The sequence below is a fragment of the Thunnus thynnus genome, chromosome 5, assembly GCF_963924715.1.
Source record: "Thunnus thynnus chromosome 5, fThuThy2.1, whole genome shotgun sequence".
Classification (NCBI taxonomy): domain Eukaryota; kingdom Metazoa; phylum Chordata; class Actinopteri; order Scombriformes; family Scombridae; genus Thunnus; species Thunnus thynnus.
In genome coordinates, this window is record NC_089521.1 from 14,088,400 (window position 1) to 14,106,752 (window position 18,353).

Below are 18,353 nucleotides of genomic sequence, written 5' to 3' on the forward strand. Positions count from 1 at the left end.
ACACATAGAGTCACAACTGCCACATTTATGGGAAATACATCAGGTTCAAATGAACCGGAATTTTCCTTTAAAACAGAGACTGGTGTGCAGTGAGGAGGTGCAGCAGTGACCCACTGCTGCATTAAATTACAGAGGAAGCACTTAGTATCTTGTATGCATTCAAATACTGATCTGATCTACATTAGTTTTATGTTTGATGTTAGGCAGGTACATTAAAATATAAAAACAGAGTAAATTAAATTGAGCCAGGTTTGTGTATCTGCCAGCAGCATCTACTCACTCATATTTATGTTGCGTGAGATCAAAGTATCACGTACATGCAAGTCATTAGGAAAGCTACTGGTATTATAGTTACAATTTTTCTAGTTTGAAATGACTGACAGTCACCATTCAGCACCCACTCTGCAGTGTTTCAGCACATAATAACATAACTGATTTGTGTGGATGAGTTTGTATGGCCAGCCAGTCAGACGTTGTCAGTCGCACAGTGATGAGCTAAAATGTAATGAGTGGGCAGGTTTGTGTCATTTAGTGCTTTGATTAAACAATAGATACTTACCAGAAGGTATGCTCACCACTTCACATGCAGACAGACATCCTGCTATACAGACAACAACATATCTGGAATCTGATTAACTGTGACTGTGGTCTGTGCCTCAAGGTTTTTCATACGCTGAATGTTTCTTTATTAATCGCATAAATAAACTGATTGGTTTAATAATTCTCTAATGCGAATTGGGTCATGGCAATGTTTGAAGCTGCATTTTTCACAAAAAACTGCTGCTGCTACATAACTGTCTGTTGAAAAAATGGACTCCCCACATAACAAGTCCCAATTTAACCCCTGAGTACATAGATTGTTCTCGAGGGAGCCGTCAAGTCACCATCAACTGCCGCAATTAATACAATATGAAGTGAGCTAGTTAGCTGTAAAACAATGTAGTTTAACCTCTTGCTAGCAATGATAACATTTTAATTGCATTTGTGATGTATTACACCCCGCCATATGTTGTGCTGAGGTCCTTGACTAAGGGCATGTCTGTCAGTGAAAAATAAGCCCTGTCAGGCCAAATGATTGCTTGTTTAAAAATCCCTTAAGTGCTTATAGTTGGTGACAGCAGGGTCATGTAGTAAATGATTTGTTAGGAAGCAACATGTAACCGTAACATTGTCTTTTTTTTCTTTTTCATACTTTCCTCTCTTTTTTTGACATTAGAAACCCTGAACTTATAAAAAAAAAAGAAAGGAAGGAGAATTAAGAATAAAACTACGGTCATCCTCTTGTAAAATATGTTAGAGGGAACAAAACTGCGAATTAGCGGGTGGGTAATATATCACAGAGCTACACAGAGTCTAATCAGGATCCCAGCTGGAGGCGTAGCCGTGCTATGACCCTGTGAAACGACTTTGTCCTCTGCCTCATCATCAGGGAGGTCGGGAGATCAAAAAGGAAGGAATTTTTGGCTCTTCTGAAACAATACTGGATGTAATTAGCTTCGTTCTGATAACATTCACACAGCACGTCTCAGAGGCTGGTGTGAAACTGCACCTCCTAATCAGATATCTGCACTGTAATCAGGAGACAATCTTAATGACCTGTGCTAAATGCCAAATGCCCGTTCTGTTTCACACATTGGCAGTCTGATCACACCACTGCAACCCCAGAAGTCAATTAAACAAATTAAATCCATTTCACAAATGATTAATTCTTTGCCAGGAATGATGCAAAGCAGTAAAGGTATCAATTTAAACTTTTCATTGTTTCAATATTTGATTGAAGGGTTTTTTTGGTCTTTATTTGATTGTCCAAAGTATAGAGAGACAGGAAACATGAGTAGAGAGAGTGGTGTGACGTGCAACGAAGGTCTCAGGTTGGAATCTAACAGTGGACCTTGTGGTTATGTGATATGTGTCTTAACCAGTTTGCTACTGGGGCTGCCCCATTGTTTCCTCCAAGACTTGATCTGTAGTTGATAAAGCATGTTTTTGACAGTTGGAGTGGTATTCATTTCAGACAAGGCTCTATAGGGAACCTGTCTGTTCTTTAAAACTCAAGACTGAAGGTATTAATGAGGGACTCTGAATAATTCATGTACATCGATAAAATCTCATATCTCATTTGGATGGCCTGTGGCCAGTGACTGTCAAGGTAAAGTTAGTTTTAGACAGGTCTTTGTATTTGTCTCCAGGTTTCATTTCAAATATGTTTGATTGGAAGAACCTGTATCCTGTAACCCTGTAGCCTGTGCAGCAGGAGAAAAGATTTCTAATATTTCATTCTCAGAAATTGGGTAGAAGTGAAAGAAGGAGCTCTCTGAAGTAGCTGTGTTTGAACAAAAGAATGTACTGGAAGTACTGTATATTCACTGTAGTCCTTGATTCTCACAGATGCATCAAAACTTGTACATGCTGTGATATTGTGTAGAACACCCCGACACTGATAGGAATGTATGAAAACACGTCGCAAAAACGCTGTTCAACTTTACTTGAAGCCCCTGAAATATTTAATATTTCAAAGTAGTGGTAGTAGTATTTATTAAAAGTATTTCTTTAATATTGAATATTTATGACAAATTAAGCAACAATCACAGTTTCAGTTTGGAAAATGACATCCTTAGTTATTTTATTAACAGTTTACTACAGTGGCTGGGCAATATAAGCAAACAACCCCAAAGTGTTATTACATTTTCATACAGATGTTACTAAACTCTGATTGGTTCACAGAAGCTCACTTCTTTACAACTGTAAGACTAAAACTATATACTATAACTATACTACACTGTACCTACAACTACAGCATAAGACAAACACAAATATGGAAAATCTCTCATGTGAAACAACCAAAGCTGTTCAAACTTTGGCAGATAACAGTGTGTTATTGTTGGAAGACATTGCTCATAGTAAGAAGCTGACTGAGAAAATATGTTTTCAGGGCCTTCAAACATGATGTGGGAATGGGACTCGACTTGGAAAACATACAAAAGCCAAACATTTTTATCATCCAGTCAAGTGACAATTTCTCTCGCTCTACACGCTCTAATGCTTCACGCACTTTTTTCTTTGGATGTATGATTGTTGCACGAGTAGTGTTCGCTCGTCCTCTAAAACCCATTAAAGCTTGATAGAGCACAGACATAGAGTGGGGAAGGTTTTATACCTCAATTTGATTACTGTGCTGTGTGAACAGGAAACCCTGTCGAGTGTGTCCTGCATACTTCTAATTGCACCTCCTGTTCACCATGAAAGTTGTTGTTCTCAGTGTTGTTATGCCAAAGCATTGAATCCTAACACTTTTCAAATTAATAGCCCTGAAATGGGAAAGGCATATCAGACCTTCTGGCAGTCATTGTTACAACTCGAGTCTGCTACTGTTACAAGAGGGCCACTGGGTTTGTGCTCTTCTTTTGATTGTGGTGTATTTTTAGCATCACTTCAGCTACAGTATCGTTTAAAAGCCTTGCTCCATTCAGGGGGGTTGCAAAAGTTAACTGCTTGTTTTTACTATCAGTATTTAGTTGAGTAACTGTAATGCTCCTGTTTGATGTGTAAATTTTCTCATTAGTCTCCTTTTCATTGACTCTTTTTTTTTTTTTTCCTTTGACTCTTCCCAGACACGGAACCCGATGTGCAGGAGAAGTTGCAGCTGCAGCCAACAACGGTGTGTGTGGTGTTGGGGTGGCCTATAACGCTAAAATTGGAGGTGAGCGAAGCCTACTACTGGGATTTTAATTAGGAGCAATATTTAATTAGCAATCATTTTTATTTAAATCAGTTGAATCTTATTTTGATTAGAAATAATATGCACAATAATATCCACATTCAAACTAATTAACGTAGAAGTGAATTTCTTTCAGCTCGGCTCCCTTTAGTATGGGACCTGAATCAGAATCACAAATGTAGCTGTGTCTCCACATTATACAGCCAATAATAGATTTAAATCTTGATATCCATATGCTCCTTTTCTCTGGATCCACTGAGCATTGAACACCTTTCACTTACTGACTGACTTCCTATTGTTCAGATGCACGTGTAGAAAAAGATCAGGTTTTTCTGTAGACGCACAGCGAACTGTCCTTGATACATCGCCACTGAGAAGAATAGCTTTTGATCATTTTCTCCAGGTTTCCCTCTGGAAATAAGTGTATCATGACTTCATTAAGCCTGCTGTGCGCTTGTTAAAACCCAGGTGTCACTTTTACTCTTGTCTGACATAAAGAGCGACACAGTCGAATAAGTATTAAATGCCTTTTAGATGAGTAGAAAAACATCCCCAAGACACGGACAATACTGAGATTATGTCTCATCACTGGGGACAGTGACAATGCATAGAAACATATACTGTAGATTTCAGATTTAACTTTGTAACAGGGTGAATCTGATGTTTTTTATTCAAACCAGAGCAGATAATAAGTCACCTCACATATATCTGGCACTCTGCCTGAAACTTTAGTCTTTCTTTAACCAATCAGATAAAAAGCAAGTTCAGTTTTTAAAGTTTTTCGTTGAGTCCTTTGTGAGGAGGCAACAAGCTAAATTTAGTGTTATGTTCATGCCAAGGAAACTGTCTTCTTTTCAAACCACCGTGTAAATTACCTGCCTTAAAAGCCGGTCAAAATAGACTCTGAAGACAGGCTCTTGTTTAAACAGTAATAAAGCTGTCAGCGTGTGCAGATATGCATTAAAAAAGAAGATACTCAGAGAAGTTTGTTTAATTTACACCTGTGATCACGAATTAAGTCTGAAAGATTTTGGTCTCCTGAACATTTTTGCACTTGATAGAGTATTCCAAGGAGGCTCTTAGTAATTTTTGTCACCAAACAATCTGTCAATGACATGATGCCAGCCAACAAGACTCACCGGAGCCTGTGGAGCCCGAAGCAGTCCCATTCACAGATGTTACTCGTAACTCTCCTTCTTTGTCTTCATTACCATTCATCTCCCGACGGAGCAGCGCATTGGCCCTGTTCTCATAAATTACTCCTCTGTGAATCTGTTCACGTCATGGGGTCAGTGGATTGTTTATAAACAGCTGTGATTCACTCCCGAATACCGATGGTGCGTGCGCACACACGTGTGAGCACAAGCAGCCATATTTATGAGGACACCTAAATGCGTGTATCCATACCGAGCAATGATCAGTGATTAGTATTTGAAACCTGTAATTAACCCTACTTGGCTCCCTCTGTGTTTCCTTCCACCTACTGTACCTGCTCTCCCTCTGCAAGCACACTCACCCACACACACACACACACACACACATCGTTGCATTTCTACCTGCTACCTCCGACTTACTGAAGCTGCAGGGAACTCACACAGCAGCGTCTTAATAAGGAATCGTCGAGCCGCAGGAAGTTGATGAGAATTGTTACAACAGTGATTATGATTACTGCTTTAATACAACAGCCTGCACATAATGATCACCAAGCAAACAATGGGCCTCAAGCATGAATGTTTTCTTATTTTTCTCTTATATTTGTTCTTGCACAAAAGCAATAAGAGGAAAATAAGAAATCCTACATGGGAGTCAACAAACTTGTAAACCACTTGTTTCAGCCTGATGAACGCCACCTGTTCACGAGGAGGTGCACACCCCTAAAATTGCTATACAAGGCTGCATGTTGCGCTCCGTTTGTGGGTGGGTTTCATTCACAAAAAGTTCCCAAAGAGTAAAAAAAAATCTGCGCAGCTTCAAGTCCTGCTTTTAGAAATCAGAAGATAAACACATAGGATATTTAGGAGTGACAGGAGGAGACCCGAAACAATTATCAAATATAAATCCAGCTAACTTGACATCAGAGCAGCTCTGCACTGTGACAGAAATGAAGAGGGAATGCTTTGACATTAAGTTAGAGGCTAAAAAACATCTTTCTAAAGAAAAGCTCTCCATGAGGGGAGGCGGTGGGATGTGACAGTCACAGAGATATCAGAGAATATTGTAGTCTACAGGTGATGCTACACTGTCAGCTGCAACACAACATAACACTGGACAGAGACCTGCAGAGAGACACAGAGGAAGCTGTTGGAGCGAGAGAAAATCCTTAGAAACTGAAATAGAGAGGTTGCTGCATCAAAAATATGAGCATAAAAATCATAAAAGTTGGCAACCATCATGATGAAAATATGGTAAACAGAATTTTGCATTAAGTTTGTTTCACTCATGTATTAAATTTTTTATTAATTTCGTTATCATATTTAAATTCGAAATTAATTCAGATTAGGACATTAAAATTGTAAGTCAAGCAAGAGTTTCTCCCCAGTGAAGAAAGGCAGAGATGATCTATTCATGACATGCACGACGAGTCTGGAAAACTAAATTTCGTTCGTACCTAAGAGAAAATTGTAAGTACAAGAAAACTGATGAATGCCATAAATGTTTTTAAATCAGTCGTACGTGCATTTTAAGAACGAATCTGTCCGTACGAGTGCTTTTTGCATGAGTTCTGCTTTGTGTTGTATATTTAGCCGAGTTTTTTTTTTCAGGCTACTCAGTATTCAGACTTGTGTTACGCTGAATCCCCACGCCAACAGAGTAATTACTGCTTTGGCTACATCCCTACTGGCATGTGTTTGCGCCTGCAGGGCCAGGCGGGTTATCTAGAATGGATTATTGAAGTCTTAATGTGGACGTCGTCAGTCATAGTGTTGCCTCCGAGGTCCCGGGGTCCTCTCCCAGTAATGGACCTTATTTGAGAGTGGTTCATTTCATGCCTCTCTACAGCCATTAATGTTCAGAGGACTGATCTGAGGCTGCTCACTTCAAAGGCACAGACAGGGTTGCGTTCAGGTATGATGAAAGGTGACATTTGGTGCTACCCTGTGGACACAGCAGTCTGTCGAAGGCTCTGTAAACTCTCAGCTCATTTATATGTACGTGTGTGTTTATGTGTGTGTGTGTGTGTGTGTGTGTGCCTTTCCTCTTTTCCGCAGTCTGTTAGATTTGTCTACTGTCCGTTCTGTGTGGTTGTTGGAGTCAGGCGACAGGGTTGCTTAATTTAAGAACCAGCTGGATTTTATGTTTATGTTAGGGTGAAATAGTGTAGTATCCGTTGGAGCAGTATCTGTGGGTGAAGCTTTGTATGGTTACTCATTAAAAAATGAAACTCTGTGAAGTCTTTGGTTTTTCCTGTGAAGTCTTTTGTTTCTCATGTTTTTGTTGTGTTTTTTTGTTTTCGTGGCAGAAGATAAAATGGGAATTTGTGGTCCGATTGATTTCTCTGTCTTTTTATGACAAGTTTTTTCTACTTGTCATCTCGTGCTGAGTGTTTCTCCCCCCCAGGTTTTGACGTCTCTCCTCCTATCTGAAGCTAAAATTCACACGCTTGCTATCTCTTTACCATCTGTCATTCTCTCCACCACTTCTCACATCTCTAGTTCTTTAACCTAATCTGTACTGCATTTTACAGGAGTTCGTATGTTGGATGGGGAGGTGACAGACGTGGTGGAGGCCCACTCTCTCAGCCTCAACCCTCAGCACATCCACATTTATAGCGCCAGCTGGGGCCCAGAAGACGACGGCAAGTCGCTGGACGGCCCTGCCAAGCTGGCCAAGGAGGCTTTCCTCCAGGGAATCACCAAGGTCAGTCAGAGCATCAGCTTGGACTTTAAGTCTAATAATATCTTCCCTGTTTCTTAAAACATCACTGTCAAACTCACAGCTGTTCTATAAGCCTCATGTTTGAATGTTTGTTGTTCAGTAACATATAAGCCTTCCTGTTATATCAATTATTACATTAAGTTTTCCACAAATACAATCATACTGTATCAATTTTTGATGGAGGATATCTGTCCAAAATGTACGAAGTCAAGTTGAGTTTGTTAACTGCCTTATGATTAGCCCTTAAGTGTCGGATAGAATAAAGAGTAAGACATATTATCTAAAGCTAATGTCATCATTTCTCACGTGTTAGCATGCTACATCAAAAGCACAGCGAAATGATAAATGTAAGATGGAAGAAAGTAGAAATAGAGCAGCAGTCACTGATGTAGAACAATAGTTAGATTCAAAGGCCGCAGTAATTGGCGTATAAATGAATGACACTACAAATTCCTGGTGGAAAAGAGTGATTCATATATCACGTCCTAAATGTGAAATGCTCCACACATCACGGTGTGTTAGGGAAGGAAAATTGCCTGACAGCAGCACAACAGGACCTTTCTGGTACAGCGTGTGTTCTCCTGGCAGCGAGATAACCCCTGGCACTGAAGTGTTATCATCTGGCCTCTGTAACCTGCAGCAAAGGCAGCGTCAGGTCATAAATTGGGCTGGAAGGTTTAGGAGTATTTATTACAGCTGCAAGACTCATGTTTGGATACAGTACAATTCAGACAGCATCATACAAACACTACAGTAGAGGCACTTTTTTTTTTTCCTAGATTCTAAAGAAAGCAAATTTGTGAGATGGAGAAGTAGGAATCTATTAAGGTAATTCACTGGATAATCATTTTAATAGCGCTCTGAACAAGCCCACTTGAAGTCTGTGTTTGGGTCAAATTGAGGTCCCTTTGTACTCTTAGGAGCTTATAATGTCTCTGATTAACCATGCCAGAGAAAACAGCATTGCAACAACAGTGATAAGGAAGCAAAGATTCCAATATCTTCACATTTGGCGTCACAGTCCTGACAACTGGTGATGTGACAGGTTTTTTTGGGGTTGTTGTTGTTTTTAAAAAAAAAAACAGCCAGGCCCGGCAGAGAACAGAACAAGACAGGCAATCACAATCTTTAACAAAAGAAGTAGCAAGACATTCCTTCAGTCTCTCCTCATCAAACACTGACTGAAAACAGCAAGTTTTTTTTTTCCGCTTTTCATGTGGTTGTATGTATCTGTGGGTGACTGAGAGGAAGGAAGGAATGTTAAACATGTGTTTCCTCGCACCTTATTAATTTCTTGCTTGCCATCAACTGTTTCATTGCTGTTATCTGTATGTGGAATGTAAGAGAGGTCCCTCCACTTTCTTTTATCTGTTTTCTTCTCCATATGTTCTGTATTTCTTGTTTTGCTTAGTTTTGTTCTCCAAAAATGAATATGTTATCCACCCACTCGGCTCAAACTGTAGGTAGAAGAAGCAAGTAAAAAGTTTTATTCTGAAGACACAGTGTCTGTCTGTGTTTCTGCTTTCACGCATTGATGGAAAATTTGGCTTTCTTTAATCAACTTTTGAGTGACTTTTGAGTTGTGAGAAAAACACTGAAAAACAGACCAAAGACAAATAGAAAAATATAGCCGCAAGCGGAGATTCCGGGGTTCAAGCCAACACAGACAGTTAGAAGTTGAAAGCTTCAACAGCGTCATTAAAAAATATCCACCAAGTCTGGTGATGTTTGGAAAAACTGTCAATTGGCAGCAGGCACATGCATGTGTTTGAAACTGGTGACGCCCCCTATTGAGAGATTTCAAAATAGTTTTACACATGTGGTTCAACATTGTTATGAAACATATCCTTCAAGTTTTGTAATGATTGGACAAACAATTTCTGATATATAAGTCTGATTTGTGTGATGCCACGCCCATTTTTTTGCATCTGTAGCATCCTCTAGTAGTCGATTTGAATGAAACTTTCAGGGTGTGATGTTTCAGGTACTTATGTGGACATATCCTGCACTTTTTGTGATGATTGGCCAAACAGGTGTTGACTTTGGTCTATTTATGTGCTGAGCCACGCCCTTTTTAAGATCATTGGTCAATATCTTGAAAAAAAGAAAAGATGTCAACAAACTTTATGCAAATTTTGATAAGTTTGGTCCAATAATGATCCACAGAAAATTAGGTAGCAGTCAGATCTACGGTTTAGAAGGAGATGTCAAAAATTTTACAAAAAAATTCAAAATGGCAGAAAATCTGTCTAAATCTACAAATGGGTGTGGCTTACATGGATAGATTTGTCTGGACCCACAGAATCCAGAAAAATAGAGAATTTTGCTTGTCAGACTAACGGTTCAAAGGTTACAGGCCAAAACGTAAAGTTCATTGTTACAGCGCCATCATCTGGCCGATTGGGGTCATATCTCTTGGGCAGCACTTGCAGACAACTTCCAATCAATGGGCAAAATCTCATGTCTCTACCATTTACCAACTGGCAGGAATTTGCTCAAACATTTCTGAGGAAAAATAATAATAAACTAGCACAAAAACAACATGGCCTCAAACACGTGTTCGTAAAAATGAGAATTGACGCACAAAATCCAAAATGGCTGATTTCCTGTCAGTATATAAAAATATGTATTGTGTCCAGAATGATGAGAGCAGTGAACTCACTGAATTTCATGAATATCCAGAGATGTTGAACATCGGAGAATAATAACAGTCTCTAAAAAAAACAGTAGATTGCTGGCACTTTGTGCTCGGGCCATAATTAAAAGTAAAACTTTAACAAAAGGACAGTGAGGTTGCTCTCTGCCTAGAGGCTAGTCCAGAGCTGTGGAGCCCTGACAGCAGATGCCCTGCTGCCCTCTGTCTCCATCTCTAGCCAGGACTCCGGGGACTGTCAGCAGCAACTGTTCAGCAGAGCTCAGGGTAATATCAGCTACATATTGAGAGAAAGAAGGTAAATATTATAGGAAGTGGCCAGACCAAACAGTGCCCTAAAAATAAACAGTGGAACTCAAAAATCTATTGTAAAGGTCATAGATAAGTAGTGCAAGGAGGGCAAATTGAGAAAATTTGCACACATTTTCTACAACTTATGAGTTCTGTTCGTACAAGCTTAAGGCGGTCCATCGATTTCTGGGGCAAACCAGCCAATAAAGAAAAAGGGTTTGTGTGCCTTGGAACGAAAGGAATGATCTAATCTTAGAAATTCTCCTGAGCCAACAAATGACACAGTTTATTACTTTACTTAAATGTTAAGTCAAATTTTAATCTGAGTCATAACTCCCCCCCCCACCCCCCACCCCCTCCCACCAGCCCCCAAAATTGTTAGCCTCATATTGGCGGTGCCAACCCAATGGGATTAAATGTATGTGTCACATACTGTATGTGTTTTAGGAGATTGGAGCAATACAATCTCACTGCCAAATATCACGTTGTCATTTATCAGGCTCTTAAATTGTTTTATGCTTGAGTAGATTTTATAATTACATTTCTTCTGTCTTCTGTATTAATAAGAATTGTGCAGCAGTTCAATTTTTTTGAAGGAAAGTATGAAAGTGACAAGGCATTTAAGCAGTGAGAGGCACATCTTTGTCAAAAGCAGTTTTTCACACTTCAACCAGCTCTTATTAGTCTCTCTCTCTTTCTCTGTCTGTCTCTCTTAACCTATCCTGTAAATGTCTGTGGATTACAAGTGTGCCATCGTATGTGTGTCCTTTCACTACAGGGACGCAGCGGACTAGGCTCCATTTTCGTGTGGGCCTCAGGAAATGGTGGCAGGGAGCAGGACAGCTGTAACTGTGATGGCTACACCAACAGCATTTACACCCTGTCCATCAGCAGCACCACGCAGTCCGGCAACGTACCCTGGTACAGCGAGCCCTGCTCCTCCACCCTCGCTACCACCTTCAGCTCCGGAAACCCGGGGGAGAAACAGATAGTGGGTGTACACACACACACACACACTCTCTTTCTTTTTCACATACTTTGAATACTTCAGACTGTGTGTAGGATTGTTTTCATACCTCAAACAATACACACACTGTAAATGTCAAGATTGCAAAAATAACTGTACATCTCATACGTTGCATCAGCAATCAGTCAGCCGAAAGTCGATGCCGCTACATCCAAAATGAACCCTTTTCAAGTGTACACACACATGAATCTTGCCTCTTTCAAAATCCAAAATATGCATCTAACTGTCAGAATCAGAGTGCTCGACGTGTAACATACAGTGAGCAAAACTGACAAACACTGAGAAATGCCACATGCTTCCTTCAAGCTGCTTGTCAGCTGAAGAAAGATTCGCCTCAGGGACAAAGAATAACATGAAACAACCATAAATCTGCTATTCCCTCTAAAATACACCAGAGGCACGCTGCAGGCAAGCAAACACAACTCATCAAATGGGTGAAATTGAAGTCAATTTAAAATGTACCGCAGCAGTCGCTTTGTATTGTTGCTTTAGCAGTCAGAAACTGTCATTTGTCGTATCACTGGATTCTTTCCATTCTATTTTCTTCCCTTCAAAAATTGGTATTTTTGCGTTCGGTAGATTTGTGTTTAGACTTTCAAATGCCAAGCAAACCAGGCTTTCAAATAAATGCAATGTAGACTCACAAGTAGCTCATTCAGTGGACATATTTGGTCTCCCGTCCTCTCTTGAGAGTATAGATTTTTGCAGCTAGAGCCAGAGAAAAACACATTTTGTTTCCAGCACTGGTAACTAAGCATGACGGCCTTTTCTGCACCCTTTGTTGTTATTCACCTTCTCTGGTTTTCACACCTAGGATGAACAAAATAAACAGATTATTACAATGTGGCAAAAAAAAATGCATTGTTCACTGATTGGCCCTTGAGGCATTGTGCTCAACACAATATCATAATGACAGTACAATTGAAAATCAAACCTCTGTATTTTCTTAAAATTGCAAAAGTCAGTATGCAGTTTTTAGTAGATACATGGTGTTCAAGTGTTTTGTTGACATGTTCAAATGGTTCAGAGCTTCTCTATATTTTAACTAGCTGCTTAGTCAAATATGTTTACAAAAGTAAAAACATAATAGGTGAAAACAATACAATTTTAGTGTTTGATATTCTTGTTTCCACTTGTGATCTAACAGTTGGCTCGTGCCCTCCCTTTGTTTACTCCTATGACGCGAAGACATCTTTCCACAGATAACGGTCATTAGCTCTACAATCTGTCAGGCACAGTTGCAAACCAAGAATATGTCCTTAACCTTCACAGCTCTCCTTGCCCTCTGGCTTCTTGTCATTCCTGACGTGTCCCCATGGTGACCCAGACAGGCCTCATTAGCTTTCTGGCACCGGCAGAGACCGAGAGCAGAGGTATACCTGGAGTGCTAACATACTTCATCTTACCACCGCCAGAGCTGGCTGGTCTGATTTGGCTGACATTCGCTGTCCCGTTTGTGACCCTTTGGCAGAAATCCACAGACCTGTGACTGAACCTACCTGCTGATTCTGTCTTTCCTCCTCCTCCTCCTCCTCCTCCTCCTCCTCCTCCTCCCCTCCCACCCCCCCATCTCCAACTGTTGCAGGCAGTGCTCCCATTGTCCGAGGCCCTCCCCTGTCTAACACTCAACTTCTCTCGCTGTGACATTCACTTATCCTGAAGTGGGAAACTCAATGTGTCATGTTAACTGTCTCTACTTCCTCTCTTTTATCCTGTCTCCAAGGTGACCACAGACCTGAGGCAAAAGTGTACAGACTCTCACACGGGGACGTCCGCTTCGGCCCCACTGGCTGCTGGGATCATCGCTCTGGCTCTGGAGGCCAAGTGAGTGCAATCGACGCAGCCTCCTCCTGTAACCATAGAGCTATTTTGTAGTCAGTACAGTAGAAAAAACATCATAAACAATTTAAAATTTTTATTTTACTGTAAACTTAATTTGATATGTAGCACTGCAGGCTTGCAGGAGAAGTGAGTGTGTGTGTATGTGCGTGCACTTGTATCTGGAATTGCGCACCTGCGTCTGGTAATCAGAGTTGGCCTAAATCCCAGCCCAGAAATTCTTTCCTCAGCAAATTAAGCTTTTGATAATCAGTTAATTAGCAAGACAAAACAGCAGATCCTGCCCACACACACACATCTGAATACCTGTAGGGCCGGTGGAGAAGATTTAAAACTAGAGAATGTCTCATTATTATCGTTCACTCAGGACTCCAAGTAAAAGAATCCAAGTTTCTGTCAGTAGCTCTAATGTGTTCCATTACGATCGTATCTTTAGTCATATCTCGTGCATGTTAAGTCCTCTTATCTGTCGGCAGTCCCCTATTTTGCATAATTCTCCTCGTTTCCGCGGTAGCGATTAGCTGACAGGTGTCAAATCATATCCAGTATTACCTCACAGGCCAGTTTCAGTGCAGGTATACATCGTTTATCTCAGCACCGTCACCTCTGATATGAAGAGAGGAAGGGCAGCGACAGACAGGACTAAGCTTTACACCATGTAGACTCTCTCTTTCTCTCTTTCAACACCAAACTAGAGGCAGTATTTCTCAGTGACTACACCCCTACACACACACACACACCTCCCTCCACACCCTCCCGACAGGCAGCAGTAATAACAGGGTAGCCAGTTTATCTGACTGGGACCACACTGGAATTCACAGAGATGGAATCATTTAATAGGCAGAGTGCTATGGCTTTCTGGTGTTTTATTATTTTATTATCTCCCACCCCCCCTTCGCTCTTCGCTGAGGTGACATTGAGTGGATGGGGGATCTTGTCCATTAATAACACATGAGAGGACGCGAGATGTGAATGCTGATGCGGAGAGCGGCGGAGGTGACGCGCTACAGTGCAATTCTGTTTCTATTTCTGACTGCTGTGGTGTTGCTCTCGGCGAGCTGTGTGATTCATGGTTTTATTATCTTAACCTGCGCAGAAGTTGGTGACTCAAAAGGCTTCTGCGAATGCTTAACTACCGTGCCTCTTAATAAATCTATATTTAAAAAAAAAAAACAACAAACTTTTATTAGGCTTCTACTTTGTGGAAGGTGAATCATCCCAAAATCCCAGACCTCATTAGAAACCATCATTACTGGAAGGTCTAGACACAGTCCTCCACGGTATTATATCCACTGTTTTACTGTGTTCCCTGACCTTTCAGCACAAAAGCTTATGATGTACCTTTAATACTGGTAGTTTACACCGGCATTAAAACCATAATGTGAACCCATACTTTTGTTATGGTTGACTGACATGTCCCTCAGGACTCCCTCTATGCCTCAGTATAATATTTTATACATGTATGGCTGTAAATGCTCAGCGGTGTCATATTTCCAGGTGTGTCTACAAACTCCTGACCTTTTCCATATCCCATAGCTCCTCACATTTCCTCTGCTCTATTGTCATACAGTCGAGGTCAGCGAAACCCAACTGCTCTCATAATGTAGAAGAAGTAACACCTTCTGCTATTACAGTACGGCGGCAGGAAGTCAATATGGTCCCACTTGTTCTCCTCCCTTGTATCTCTGCAGTATGAACCTGACCTGGAGGGACATGCAGCACTTGGTGGTGAGAACATCACAGCCGGGACGCCTCAGCGCCGGAGACTGGAAGACTAATGGAGTGGGACGCAGAGGTAGAGACGACTGCCATCAGTAGTCGCATATCAAGCACAGATGGTATTGCACAGCGTTACATTTGCACTTCAATCCTGAGCGAATGACGGGACATTTTGAGCACAGAAAAAAAATTTTTAGCAAGCACATGATTTATATTTTTAGAGCAAAATATTGTCATGCAAAGAGTAATTTAATTTCAGCAAGCGAAAAATATATTCTGTACTCAGTAAATGTATTTGCTTCTTCGCTATTAAATGCACAAAAGGACCCTTTCATAACCTCTCATTTGCTCTCTCCTAACATTTCTCCCTGCAATCTCATTTAACCTGACAAAACAGTGCCAGAATTTCAGCCAATCAAAAAAAAAAAATGGAGTAGGTCGTTTCTGATTGATTTGTCTCCTGCTATACTGCTATAGTTATTAACCTAAACTTAAACAGGGGCAGTCCTTTTTGTTTTTAATAAATTACCTATATGACTGCATGTTCAGGATTGAGGCACAAATATAACACCATGGTTATTCCTGTAAAGAGTGGATTGTCTCTCTGTGATTTTATCTCATCCTCACCACCCACCAACCTGCCATCCTCTCTTTATACCTGCATCTTTTTTTCCCCCCACAGTGAGTCATTCGTACGGTTATGGGCTCCTGGATGCAGGTGCTATGGTGGCTTTAGCCCAGAATTGGACCACAGTGAGGCCGCAGCACCAGTGTGTTCACGCTATGCTCACAGAACCGAGGTTAGAGGGGTTATCTTGAGCTCTCCGTGTGTGTTTTACAAGCGCTCGCTGTTCTATCATCCGGCTCGGTCTGATAGATGTCATATTCTCGCCCGAGCTGGGACGGTTGTGTAGATTGGTAGCACAGCGCTGTAGTCTGTGTCCATCTCTTGAGCCACACAACATTAAGCACTCTCTCCTCTCCGCTTGTCAAACCTGCAGAGACATCGGGAACAAGCTAGTGTTCAGCAAGAGCGTGGATGCCTGCTGGGGACGACCAGAGTATGTCAGCTCTCTGGAACACGTTCAGGCTCGTCTCACTCTCTCCCACAACCAGAGAGGAAAATTGGCCGTTCATCTCATCAGTCCGCTGGGCACACGCTCCACCCTGCTGTTCCCCAGGTACAGTAAAACAGCAAGACTATTCACACCAGCAACCGAGCCCCTCATATATATTTCTCTCTTTCTCTTTGCCAGAGAAACAAACACACACTATGCATGTGTGCGCCTCAGTTTTAATTGTGCGCGGATACTCCCACAAGTATACTCTCTGCTCTCTGTCTGAAATACATGTTCTGCATTCTAAAGCAGAAAAAAAAAAATCATACAAAAACACTGTCTCTCCCCTTTTCATCCAGACCAAATGACTTTTCCTCGGAGGGATTCAACGACTGGGCCTTTATGACCACCCACTCATGGGATGAGGATCCTCAAGGGGAATGGACCCTGGAAATAGAAAACGTAGCAGCTAATGGACGTGACTATGGTAACCGTACTCGTCTTTATTCATTGTTCGGTCTGGTCACATCACATCAGACCCACATTCATGCCAGTGATCACTGTCCCCTCATCTGCTCCTCAAGTCTTTTTCATTTTCATGCTTCTCTAAATAGCCTCTCCTCAATTCCCTCTTCTCCATCCTGTTCCCTTTGTAACACTTGCCTTTGTTGGTACCGAGGGGGAGAGGCTCTCAGAACCAAAACCAGATTAAAACATTACAGCTGCTGGGTAGAGAAAGATTCCTCTGCAAGAAAGTTGTTGGCAGCCTTTTGATTATCAAATCTTCAGCATCTTGAGAATGTTTTTTTTTTTTTTTTTCCTCCAACTATGGTTTGCATTTTCTTCCAAAAGCCAAAAGGCAGCATATTCTCTAAGAGCCAACTCGTAAAGTCCTGCAGCTTTCCTTTGTGCTTTGTTTACTCTGACCAGCCGGGGATATGAGATATGAACGCGTCTCTTACTCCGCTGGTGTTGATCCTCTTCCAGTGTTGTGTTTGGTCCACTCACATCACTTGTTTCCTTTCCTCCCACCCACATATCCTTCTTCTCAAGTTTCCCTGCCAATTCCCTCTCTGAGAAGTGTTAAACTGATATTCTATTCTACATCTTATGCACGCCCTCCCACCGTCTGCTTCTGTCTCTGTCAGGTGTGTTGAGTCAGTTCACCCTTATCCTGTGGGGTACCGGACCCAGCGTTGTCAACCCCTCATCATCTGACTTCCCCCGGCCGTCCAACAACAGCTGCAAGACCTTCGATGCCCAGCAGATCTGTATCGGTGAGATCATCTGAGCTTCCGCTGACACATAAACTTTGAACAGGAGCCACTTAAGCTGAATGGGCTTATTTGTATTGGTGCTCAGTCATTGTTACAACGCAGGCTTTAGGTCAGACTGTGTCGGCTATTTCAACTTGCGAGAGGTGGACGTCGTGAATTCACATTGCCCATTTACAAACCACTCGTGCATCTGTTTATATACGCTATAAATAAACACATCACCATATGTCATATTAGTTTGAATCAGAGTGTGGGACGTCTGGAGGACCAGCAGGGGAGATTGAGACTGCGTCAGTGCAAAGAGCTGCTGCACTGTCAACAACTGTTGAGGAAGATGACTCCCTCATTGAAAGGCAGATGAGGATGCAGGTTGCATTCTGCTTCCGAGCTTTCAGATGCTTTCCTCTTGATTATTTCAGACTCCTCGAAAACAAAATCAAAATCTACATTTCATGAATTATTAGTAATGCTTTCGTTTACAGGTCCTCAGTTCCTGTGAAGGAACAAGAAGGTTCCTGGAAAGGGCTTTGTTATTTGGTAATAAGTATAATTATTTAAAATTATATATTCATTCTAGGAAAACGGACAGTGTTCATTTGCTGACAATCTCCACTAATTGGTAACAAAGCGTTCTTTTACCAAAGTAATTATCTTTTAGTCAGTGCAGAGCAGGTAAGATGAATCTGCAGAAATGTCGAAGTTTGTCTTTCTGTGTGCAAATTACAGGCAGGCAGACCTTTTATAGATCAAACAATTAGTCAGTTAATCGAGAAAATAATCTGTGGACAAATCGAGCCCTAAACGACATGCACTGTAATTTTTGCCTGTAAACTTCCTAGGAAATTATGGGACCCATAAAATAATTTTTATGTGTGGATGTGGGTATCTGTAGATT

General features: G+C 41.3%; 1 protein-coding gene across 2 annotated transcripts in view; it reads left to right on the forward strand.

The window, feature by feature from the left end:
- Positions 1 to 18,353, forward strand: part of furinb (furin (paired basic amino acid cleaving enzyme) b) — an 81,463-nt gene that overhangs the window by 62,226 nt on the left and 884 nt on the right. For both annotated transcript variants that reach the window (XM_067589355.1, XM_067589356.1), the window contains exons 7-15: positions 3,612 to 3,700; positions 7,404 to 7,576; positions 11,317 to 11,529; positions 13,289 to 13,389; positions 15,096 to 15,199; positions 15,806 to 15,923; positions 16,125 to 16,304; positions 16,541 to 16,668; positions 17,330 to 17,458. In XM_067589355.1, the coding sequence (XP_067445456.1) occupies positions 3,612 to 3,700; positions 7,404 to 7,576; positions 11,317 to 11,529; positions 13,289 to 13,389; positions 15,096 to 15,199; positions 15,806 to 15,923; positions 16,125 to 16,304; positions 16,541 to 16,668; positions 17,330 to 17,458 (1,235 nt within the window). The remainder of the gene's footprint in view (positions 1 to 3,611; positions 3,701 to 7,403; positions 7,577 to 11,316; positions 11,530 to 13,288; positions 13,390 to 15,095; positions 15,200 to 15,805; positions 15,924 to 16,124; positions 16,305 to 16,540; positions 16,669 to 17,329; positions 17,459 to 18,353) is intronic.